We start from the raw sequence: 12,149 nt of genomic DNA on the forward strand, positions 1-12,149 counted from the left end.
GTTTTGGTGGGGTTTTTTGGGTTTGTTTGTTGTGGTTTTGTTTTGTTTTGTTTTTTCCCAACTAATGTTATCTCACTCTAGTGTTTGCTGGGTGTCTCGGAGTAAAATGAAACCACTTGAGCTGTATTACTAACATTCTTGCCAGAGCAAACTATAACTGGAAAATGTTTCCTTTTGAGACAGCTGAAAACCTTTTCTGGTGTGCAGTTCTCATACTCATGCTAAGTGTGAGAATCAGTTTGGACAGGAGAAGAGAAGAATTTAGTAGTAAAGAAACAATCTGGAGCCAAACTGATTGGAGAAGGAAGGAAGAAAGCCTCAAGCTCAGTCTTGCAAGTTACTGGGCACATTAGCTTCTGATTCATCAAAATGCTTATCTCCAATTTTGCAAGTAATTCAGTTGAAATCAGTGTTATTATTCATCCTTTAATGAAGTGTAGCGAAGCATACTTACCCTCAGTGAAGCATATGCCTACGTGCTTTTATGGATTTGGACTGAGAGGTGTGGTATGTGGTTGGTTCAAGCTCTTGAAAGTACAGGATTTCACAATGATTCTTAGGAAGGGGAATCCTTGTACGTCAGCTGTCATTATTCTAACATCAAATGGCATAAAATCAAGTGGGGAAAAAATGTGAGCAAAACCCTTCAGATGAATTTTAGAGGGTTAATAAAATACCTTGTAGAATGCTTTATTTGCTTAAAACTTATTTTGTGTATCACACGGCATGAATGTGTTACCTTACCGGTTAAATCCTTAATGTGCTAATGGTTATACAAATTCATAGTAAGAAATTGGGGTTCGCAAACATGGTGCAAACAAAACCAGATTGCAAGATGGGGAAGAAATTGTACCCAGTAGCTGGAAACACGATGAGTTCTTACTGCAAGCACAGCAGTTTTCTTCTAGTAATTGTTGCAGAGCTGTTATCTATCAAAGCTGTTAATGTCACACAAAATTGTTGTATTTGTATGGGAAGCTTTCCATAACTGCTCTTGTTTTGAGAAGGCAGGAAAGAGCTCATAAAATGTGGAGAGATTTTTTTTTTTTTCTCTTTCTGTCAATCATGTTGGAACTTCTGAATAACTGCTGAGTACCCAACTCCTGTACAAATTCAAGTGGCTTGGTGTCTGAATCAGGAGCATCACTGATCTGGATATTATTAAAAAAATTTTTTTTCTTTTTAAGTTGGAGGGCTTTTTTTATTTTAAGCGCTTTTTCAAGATTTAAATTTAAGCCATACCCTAATGGCTTTTTGTATGAATATATTCTCTGTTGCAATCACTTAGAGATTAAGGTAGTATTTGTACATACTATATCATTTGAGGAACTAAAGGGAGAATAAGGTAATATTCAAACTATGTTTTATATATAGCTGCAAAATATGTTAAGTATCAAAATAGTGTATGAATACTAATAAATATATTGGTGTACTTTGCATTTTTTATCCTCTAAACCTCTTCTAAAAAATTAACCATCGCCTTCTGGTTAAAGCAATTAAAATATTTCATAGTAAAAAGGCTGATAGTGCATCATTCAGTGTGACATTATTCAGAATGGATCTGTGCATTTCTTTGTAAGTTGTAATATTTCTCGGTAGGCCCTTAATCAGAATTATGAAACAAAGATGCTAAATATTCTTTGTGGAAATGTCGCAGCCCCCATTTATAGACTACTTCTTTCCTGGAAGAAAGTTCAGCTTTGTTTGAGTGACTTCTTTGGCAATGGGTGGAATGAGGCTGGAAGGAGAACTACACTTCTCATCATTAAAACCTTTTTTCCAGGTTTTAGCCTGGAACTGGCTTAGCCAGAACTGTCAGTCTGTCTGACCAGATACACCTGCAATCATGGAAACCTCCTCTTTGTTGAGGGAAGGGAGGAGAAAGCCTAGCTCATTTTGGACCCTGTGAGAATGCTGTCTTCTGAAGAAGATGTTCTAATATCTGTGATAAATTTGTCAAGAGCTGAGAGCCGATTTTTTTTTTTTTTTTTTCTCATTTGTAGTCTTCAGCTATGATCAAATCACACCAGTTTTGGAATTTAGTCGTTCTGCTTTCAGAGTTAGTGAAGCATTGTTTGTCATGGACATGTTTTTCTAAAACATAAGCGCAGTGTATCTTATCGTGGTGTAACATGTGCGTATCCCAGGTTTTGAACTGTTCTATCAGCTATATAAATTCATAATTGTTTTCTGATTGGAGGGATGATTCATTGGTTTTTTTGTTTGGTTTTTTATTTTGTCTTTCATAGCAATAGTCTCTTGCTTTATCTGTTTTCTGGGTCTTCAGCATCGTTTTCCAATTTTTTTTTTTTTAAATTTTAATTCTAATTCTTAAAGCCTATCAAGATCTTAAGTAGCTGTTTATTTAAAGATTCAGAAATACTTATCTTTGTATGTTCCTTCCCTCCATTAAATGTGCCAGTGGAAACCTGGCTTGATTTTTACTATGAGTGGAGAGAAAAAAAAAAAAAAGAATACAAATCACGAGTAGAGTGTTTCTGCAGCATCATTCCTCTAATTTCAGATGTATGGCATGAAAGCAGCTGCAGTCAGCTGACAGCTTGTGGTGATGTTCAGATATATGTGGGGAAGGGGCGTGCTGTTTTAAACGCATAATAAAACCGTTGTTTCGTCACCAGGAAGCAGGGATGGTAGCAGCCCAGGGGAAATGAGAGACGGTAATGTTGCTGTAGTGGAAGGGAAGTCTTGTTGCATAGAGCCAGAGCTCTCTGCAGGCAGCTGTAGGGATGCACCAAGGCAAAATGGCACAAATGTATTTTGCTCTCTGTAAGGGTAGAGGATAAATGTGAGAAGCAGATAAAAGCCTGAGATGGATGTGCTCACAAGGAGCGTGCAGTTATTTTTTTATACTCTACTGCCCTTTACCTATGTTGGTACCTTCCAGTGAAATCAGTGTAGTTGTATTTTTAGCTTGCGTGTTCAACATCAATATGACAAGATAATTCTGTCTTTACATCTGTAAGCAGCTTTTACTATGTTTTCCTGTTTTCTGCCAGCTGCAGTTTACAAAGGATGTCACAGCACTGGTAAGAGATGTACAGTAGCCATTTCTCTGATGGTTTTGTAAGGCATGTTTTTCTTAATGATTTGTGAGAAGCAAGAATACGGAACAGTGAGTTTGTTGGAAATGAGCTAGATAGTCTGAGCTGAATTTTATTCATAATGCTAATCTCTTAATTTGTGGTTTGTGCCTGTGTCATTTGGTCAGTTTTCTCTGTGTGCTTTAATATTTTGCACTTCCTAATGCTCAGTGTAACATTGCAGCAGTATTGTAAATGCCTCGCCCTCCTCTGTACTTTGCTCTGTATTAATTTTATGGCTGCACTTGGGCTTTTATAACCTGTCTAATATTAAGACAGGGCACATTGATATTCTGGAATTGAGCATGTTATGTTTTGGACAGGAAATGCTGTGATATGATACCATGCCTAAGCGTATAAAAGCTCTGAGAAATCATTTTAATCTTCTGTTGCATTGGCAGGCTCTGCTTTGGCTCTTTATTTCATTATATTTAAACTGAACGGAGTCATGCTAAAGTTTTTCAGTAATAGGATATTGTTTAAGTATGCTGTGTGCTTCTCATTGATTTATTGTTTTGAATGTTCTGTTAATTTCACAATGATAAATGCTGCTTTTGGAACAGGGTACAGAAACATACTAAGTGTAATGTAACCATTTTTTCTCAGGAGTCAGGCTCTTAAACATAAAGGTGCAAATAAATGCACTAGGGAAATGAATTTGAGATTTTAGTTTGTGTTTTAATAGTGTATAGACAGTAGTGGATATGTATGAATTTTCATACTGTTTGTACCTTGAAGTTAAAAAATGTTAAAGATTATTAATATTTTGCAGTAAGATTTGTGTGCCATGTACTGGCTGTCTCCTGTAAAATGTAAGATGACTTGTAGGGTGTTGGCTCACAACAAAGATGTTACTGCTTCACTTTATTCATTTTATGTTTAGGAACAGTAGCTTGTATGTAGAAGACATCTTAGAGGAGTGTGTGTATGTATATTTGTGTGTACTTTTCGTATGTGCTACATTAAGTGAACAGAGTTCTTTTACACACTAAGTGAACAGAGAATTTTCTAGTGCTAGTTGAATTTATTATGCAGCAGTTTAACCTGTCCATTGCTGTGAAATTCTAGTTTCCAGCAACATGAAGCTTAAACAGGAAGAATGTGTGAAGCATCATGATAGAAAGCACAATTAAGGGGGAGAAAAATACTGTGTTTTGTGCTCATGGATTTTGGGAAACCTGCCTCAGTGCCCTACCTGCAGTATTTCCTAGAATCGGTCATCAGTTCAGTTTTTTAATTGTTGAGGGAGGGAACGTATGTAATGATTTTGCTTGTTCTGTTTCTGCTTACTAAGGGGAATGGAATTCTGTTTTTATTTTTTTAACTAACGTTTTATCTGAAATTATAGATTTTGACCTTGTGTTCTCTCTCTTGAAGCTTGATCATGCAAATGCTAGATGGTGAATTTTCCATCTCCCTCACTACTGAATACTCACTTAGTCTTCTCTCCACAGGCATATTCCCAAGATGCCTACCTGAAAGGCAATGAAGCCTACAGTGGTAATGCCCACAACATACCTGAACCACCTCCGATATGTTACCCACGCCTGACATCCACAGCTTCTGCTATGGCACAAGCTGGTGACAAGCTGTCTTCTGACTTCTCATTGGGAAAACAGCAAGTCAGTAGACCAGTACGGGCATTGACACAGCCAGAGAGGGCCTACAGAATGGAAATACAAGTGCCTCCATCACCAACAGACATTGCAAAATCAAATACAGCTGTATGTGTTTGCAATGAAACTGTAAGGACTGTTATCGTGCCTTCTGAGAAGGCTGTAGATTTGCCATCTTGTAGAAATAATCATGCTGGTCCATCACACAGGACAGAGGAAGTAAGATATGGCTTAAAAGATCAAACCAGTCTAAAAGCACAGACCACGTCACCATCTTCTTCAGTGTCCACTGCCATTGTACTTCCCCAGACTCCAATAATAAGGCCAGTTGATCCAACTGGAGCACTAAGTAAAGCTTCCAATTATGTAGTATGCCCAGAAGGAATTCCAAGCACTAGACCTCCTCCTCAAGCCACAGACTCGCCCTCAGTATCTACTAATCATTACAGTTCTCCAACCTCTCACCAGCATATAGACTGGAAGACTTACAAAACTTACAAAGAGTACATTGATAATAAGCGCATGCACATGTATGGCTCCCGAACGATACAGGAAAGGTTAGATAGTTTAAGAGCAGCTTCTCAAAATACAACTGATTATAATCAAGTGGTGCCAAATCGCACTGCTTCACAGGTACGGCGCAGGAGCACCTCTCATGACAGGGTTCCACAGTCTGTTCAGATCCGGCAGAGGAGTGTATCCCAGGAAAGACTTGAGGATCCCGTGTTGATGAAAGAGTGGCCACGAAGTGCTTCGCAAGATACTCTAACTTCGCCCTCAGTTAATGCTAGGAATCACAGGGCTCGGTCATGGGATTATCTGAGCAAACAGGGTGAAGTGCTAGAAAATTTTCATTCTGAGAATCTGATTACAGATACGAATGGAGATAGGAGAAAGACTTACAAATGGACAGGGTTTACTGAGCAAGATGATCGGCGAGGTATTTATGAGAGATCTAGACAGCATGCGTTTCATATGTCCCTTCGAGGTCAAAATTTTTCTATGGCTCCGAGTGCTTATATTTCAGACACTAGGAGAACAGGTAGTAGAGCTTCTCTGCCCGGTTCTCATTTTCAGAAAGTTCCACCAGATATAAAAATGCTACAACCTTCTCGAGATTTGGAAACTCCTGGGGGAGTTTCAAAACCTACAACTGTTTTGCAAGAGAGATTGTCTCTCACACCAGCCAGAAGTTCTAAAAGTAGCTCTTTGAAGAACTCTGCTCCCTATACAGCAAAACCATCATTTCCCCTTAATCAAGGCCTGGATGCTATTGCCAGCAAAGACCAAAGAACAGTAAATCACTTGCATCAGGGTGGTCTGTTAAACCAACAGTCAAGGATCCGAGCAGAGGGCGCCTCAGATCACAAAACAGAAACTGGCAAAACCATCCAATCCTCCTCTCTCTCTCCAGCTTCTGCCAAACTTGTTCAGCCAACAAGTGAGAGTTCAACTACCTCTGACAATGTAGATGGCTCCATCAGACAAAAGATTCATGATTTCGAAAGGGAAGACGTCCGTGAACCTGAAATTCTGCAAACGAACGTTCAGGAAAATGACAAAGACACAGTGGTCATGCGGGACAAATCACCTTCTGGCCACCAAACTCCACAGCCTTTGAGGCATCAGTCCTACATTCTTGCTGTAAATGACCAAGAGACAGCCTCGGATACTACCTGTTGGTTACCTAACGATGCTCGGAGAGAAGTCCACATAAAGAGAATAGAAGAAAGGAAGGCATCAGGTTCCAGTCCACCTGGTGACTCCTTGGCTTCTATTCCATTTATTGGTGAGTTAACTATTCCAGTGTACATCAAATGCTTTTCTCTGCTGAAGATGATGGAGCACACCATGCCAGGTGGCTGACTGCTGTTCCTGTAAACCCTGAGATTGAGGGGCATGGGGTCTCTTTTCTTATCTAGAGTAATACTAGGTTGGTAAAACTAAAAATAGTCTTCAGTGGACGAAAAAAATGTTCTGTTTTAATTGGAGTCCTGGAGGATCAGTGTTAAAAAAAAAAAAAAGTCTACAGCAATTTAATGCTTTTCTAGAATTTTCCTTAACCCCCTGGAGAAGTCTGCATTGTATAACTGCATCTGGTTATCACTCCACATAGTGTTCTGATGTTATGTATATGGACAACTGGCATTTGCAGCACCTTTCAAAATATTTTTACTTGTCTAGTATAAAATGTATCTGGAATCCAATAAAGAGAGAATATGGATGCAAATCCATATAAGGGTGATTTGTGAAAAAAAGTTTGTCAGCTGAATAGGTAAGGTTGAAAGCATTCTGAGACAGATATGGGATAGAGGAAAGCTGTTTCAGGTGAAAGCGTAGCAATAAAATGAAATGAATTTGCAAATAAAGACACTGATGTGGATATGAATTCAAGGGTTTGTGGAAGCAGAATGTGAGAAGGCACAAAGATTTGCCTGTGGACTGTGACACAAACAGGATTGGAATTACAGGGAGCTTATAGGAAGGGGACTGAGCACTTTTGAGATAATTTGGAAGAAAAAAGGAATTTACGGAAGGATTGTAAGTAGTGGGGGGGGAAAATCAAAAATCCAGTTTGAATATGTGAGGAATTGGACTCATCTGCATAAGAGGGAGTTTCAGTGGCAGAGCATTTCTGTTCTACTCAAGTAGTCAATGCCTGTGTCATCTTTTCCTTGTTGTTGCTCTTGAGTTGGATTTTCTTTTGTTGTGGCTGGTTTAATCTTTTGCAGTCTAGATCTCTGTGGACCATTTTCCACACAGGTTGATTTGTACCTGACTGTGTGTTGTTGAATTTAGTATAAAAAGTATTTAGGAAATACTGAATTTTGATTCTCAAACTCATGTATGTGAAGAACAACTCTTCTTAATACTGTGCAGGTTTTTTACACATTAGGTTAAGGGCGTTACGTATACAGTGTCTTAGCACAATTGTCTTTTCTTGTGGACCTGCAGCAGTGATTTTTCCCCTAGAATTATCTATAATATCTGCTACTAGCTTAAAGTAAATAACCAAAAATAGTGAATAAGCTTTGTGTGCATCAAAGAATGGAAATCATACAAAAGATACAATAATTCTGTTCTTTTGACAGAATTTTGTTGAGATGTAACAAAAATGCTTTCTTACCTATTATATTGGGTTTTCCTTTTTGAATGGGAGTTGTATAGTTTGGTTTTGTTAATTACTGGATGCATCAGTATCCAGTGTAATTTTGGATTCTTCTTTAGACCCTGTCAGTCTTTCTTCAAGGATTAGTACAAATTTGTAAGGCATGTATCCAGTCTTTGTGCGGGATTTTTTAATGCTATGCCTAAAATCAACGTTGGGCACTTGATTTATGTGCGGTATTTGTACTCACTTAGGAGTGCTTTCTGGGAGTTTTCTAATCCTGTACAATTTAAATATCCTGTAAAAGTCAGATCAAGATTGTCAAAATCAAGCCCAACCTTTTCTACAATCTCCTATCTTGATTTTGAAAAAGATTTGCCATGAAGTCTTACTCATGTAGCTTGCTTCCAGATTTTAGAGAAACGTGATGATTAAAGTTCAAAGAAGCCTTAAACATGGCAGTTGTACTGCATTCTGGTAGCAGCTGAGCAGTCAGGAGAAACAGAGTTGTAGCTCTCGGTTGCAGCCTCTTGGCATAACACCACATGGGATTGTGTGAATACTTATGAGTTCCTTCGCCTCTTGGCCTGAAACCTCCTGAATACTCCAGAAATATTAAAAAATGATGCTGCTAGATTGTGGGCATGGTACTTGTGACTGTCGTCTTAGCAAGAAATTCTTGTGCTGGTACAGGTGCTGCCGAGAATTTCCACCACAGCTCCAGCACCTTGAAGATGAAATAACCCTCTCTGAATAGGAAAAGCATCAAATGCCATTAAGAGTGGGCATCTTCTGAACTTAGAATTAATATGCATGATTCTAACTTTGCTTGTTGCACTATCATTATGCCTAATTACAGCCCGACCTGTTAAAAGCTGTACTTAATCAAGCGCATAAAACCCTAGATCTACTTTGAAACTCAGTTAAAGGCTATTTAACTCTTCTGAAGGAAAACCACTTGGATTTTTCTGTTCTGTGTTTTGGTTTGGGTTTTGTGGGTTTTTTTTGTTCGGGCTTTTTTGTTTGGTTTTGGTTGTTTTGGGGTTTTTTTCTCCTTCTGTCTGATGATTGAGAAGGATGTTGCTTTGAATAAAGATGTCCCTTGGTGTTGGCAGCCTCTTTGCTTCTGTTGTGTTTATATCAACATAATTGTTTTTTGCAGTATTAGGTGTTATTAAATGTGGTTCATTTCATAAAAGTACTTACTTTTATGTAATGAAGTAAGTAATGTAAGTTACTCGTAAGTAGTGTAAAAAGTAAAAATGTAAATTTGGGGGGAAGACATACCTTCCAAGGCTACATATTATTGCCATTTAAAATAGTTCATGGTGTGTTTATTTTTGTTACCACTTTCTGCTCATCAAAGTAATAGGTATGGCCAGACCATATTTTGGTAGAAATTCATCCAGGAATAGTTGACTTCCACAGTAGTATTTTGTGACTGACCTGCTCTTGAGGATAGCCCAACATCAGGATGATTTTAGCTCTTTAAACAGAAATCCAAGCAAGTTTTCCATCGAGTTTGCTTACAGCATATTCATGCAGGGATTATGGTGGACTGCTGAAGAACTGCCTTTTGACACTCAGTCCTTTCACAAAAGAATGTTCTGAAGCAGGGGGATTAAATTTTGGTTTGCATTTGCTAATAGAAATGAGAGATCTGTTCAGAGCAAACGTAGTAGGTAGATGTAATATCTTTTATAGGATAAAATGATTTATTTGAAAAAATTAGGCAAGATATTGTGTGCTCATCCTCTTCTTCAGGTAAGCAGATGTTCTTGGGGGACGAAGAAGCTGCTGGTTTTACAGAAAAACCCTGGTACTGCAGGCTTCAGTACTTTCCATGTGCTGCTAAGTGCAGGGTATTGTGGTTGGCTTGGAAAGCTGCTGTTCCTATTTCGGGTCCAAAGAAAGGCCCTGTTCTTGAAGTGGTCTCTGTTGTTTCAAACTCTACCATTTAGTCTAATGAAAGGTTATTCTTTTTACCCAGAAATGGTCTCACCTGTTTGCTAGACTAGTAAAAATGCCATTATCTCTATCAATGACTATATTAGCAATTGTGGTGTTTAATGTACATTTTTACAGACTTGTAATTTGTACACAATTCTCTATTAGAGAACAGCAAATGATAAATTTCTGACCTACTGTGTAATCTTGGATGTGTTAACCTGCACTGGGATGGAAATTAAAATGCTATTTAATGTTTTTGTAACTGTTGAGAGAAGTTTAGCTACCAGTCTAGCTGCCAGTGCAGTTTAGTACTTTGACCATTACCAGTGGGTGAATGTTCCTTCCAACTTCACAGTGGGCTGTCATATGAAAATTAATTTTTTAATTGATATGTTTTAAAATACTTAGCATAAATAAACAGCGTCTTGAAGTTTAACTTTTTTCCAAATCAAATGAGTTTTTAGTCATCCTATTGTAGAGCTTTTCTTTTAGGCATGCAATAGCATCAGATAAGTACAAAGGCTTTTCCTCAGAGGTGCGATCCCATTTTTGAAAATATCTAGTACATCTTTATCCTATAAAAATTTTAGGTCACTTCCTTCCACTATTAATTTGTGAATAACTGAGGTAAAATTAGTCAGGTAAAAATATTTGACCAGACTTTGATGACACCAAAGCATTGTAAAAATTAAATGAGGGTCCTCTTTCTGGCTGAAACTGATACCTAAGGAAAAGTGTAAGAACAGGACAAGGATATATGATACTTAATGTTGGTACTTTCTCTTATCTGACCATTTGCACTTTACAACGTCCCTGAGCCAAATGGGATTTTAAGTGCTCCATAAATTTCTCCATTCTCTTTTGCACTACAGTAAAATTTTGCTATCCAATACCCTGTATTGATTTAAATAAAGATTTGCCAGGAGGTTCACAGCTTTAACTACATAGCATTTATTCCCCGCCCCCTTTTTCTGTGTGGTGTTTTTTGTGTTTTGTTTTGGTTTTTTTTTAAAAAAAAACCTGTCACCTACTGTCTGAATTTCTGATACAAATGTTGCAAGAGTGACTAGCACACTGCTAATCTAGATTCACCCTTTCCACACCAGTCATGGTTTTTTGTCTCTATTGCTTCTACTCTCAGCGCAGGCAACCAACCATAGTGAATTCGGTGCTAGTAATCAGGCAGACTCTGCTTTGCACCTTGCTTTAAGAGCTGATCTTCATGCTAGTTTTCAAACACAAAAAGATTTTTTTTAATTGTGTTCCAATATCTTATTTTCTACAGACTTCTGTCATAATAAAAGTATTTGGGTACTTGTTGATTAACAGATAGGATAAATTTAGCTGGCTTCTAGTGAATTCTGTTTGACTTTCTTTTCAATTCTGGGGGATTTTTTGTTACCAAATATGTCTCTCTTTTTAAGTAAATTAACTAAGGAATTAGGAGCTGAAATATTCTAAAACACCTAGCATTAAACTCTTTGGTCATCTTTATTGTACATGTGATGGCATTCTTCTCTAATGCTGGAAGTAGATCTGTATAGGGTTTACCTTGTCAATACTTTAAATGATAAGTCATGTACATAACTCCAAGTACTTTCAAGAAAGTGTAGTGAGTTTACTGCCTTTTTTTAGTGAAATATGTGCCATACCTTTCCTCTCCTCCCCCTACATCTTTATGCCTCTCTCTGCAGGCTGCTTAGGCTCTGGTACAGAAGATGACAATGTGAATACACACATACTGAATGCAGTTACATTCTTGAAACTAGAAAATAAAATTATACACTTGGACAACACACTATGAAAAGGGGTATGATGGTCAGAATAGAGAAAGGTTAGGGGGAAACAACCAGAAATATTCTCACATGCAATAAAGAATTAATTGAAAGAATGTACTCATTCTGTTTTCTCCGCGTGAGAAGAGGTAAGCATCAGGCAGAGAGAAATTCGAAACCGCAGACTTCTGCAGCAGAGACTGTGGCTTGTCAACCCAGAACGTGTGGCTACCTTAGGGGCAAATGGTGGCTGAATACAGATGATTGATATGGCATGTTTTAAGGAAACTTTAATTTTGGTAAAAACTGTTAGCAGTCAGGATGAATATGAAAATCTTAGCCATTGTGATAATTTTTTTCTACAGATTACTGCCTAGCCATTCCAAACTATGAAAATATAAATGTAACTGCAGAAGAAATTAGAACTGACAGTTGTTCATTTTTAAGGGACTGTTGCTTCCATCATTGTAGCAATAGCATTGGCATAGCTTTTAACATGTCATCAGTGTTCCTAAGATAAGCATCAGTTGTCTTTTTTTTTTTTTTTTAAGGGTTTTACAGTGTGGCCTGCCAAATCACTATTGCTCCAGGCTGAAAA

At 37.8% G+C, this 12,149-nt stretch overlaps 1 protein-coding gene across 1 annotated transcript in view; it reads left to right on the top strand.

Moving 5' to 3' along the window:
- The window catches only part of LOC104162143 (rho GTPase-activating protein 21-like), a 51,072-nt gene that overhangs the window by 15,301 nt on the left and 23,622 nt on the right, over positions 1-12,149 (top strand). The window contains 1 exon segment of the mRNA XM_009700801.1: positions 4,556-6,506. Coding sequence (XP_009699103.1) covers positions 4,556-6,506 — 1,951 coding nt within the window.

This window comes from Cariama cristata, unplaced genomic scaffold (assembly GCF_000690535.1).
Source record: "Cariama cristata isolate BGI_N322 unplaced genomic scaffold, ASM69053v1 scaffold13045, whole genome shotgun sequence".
NCBI lineage: Eukaryota > Metazoa > Chordata > Aves > Cariamiformes > Cariamidae > Cariama > Cariama cristata.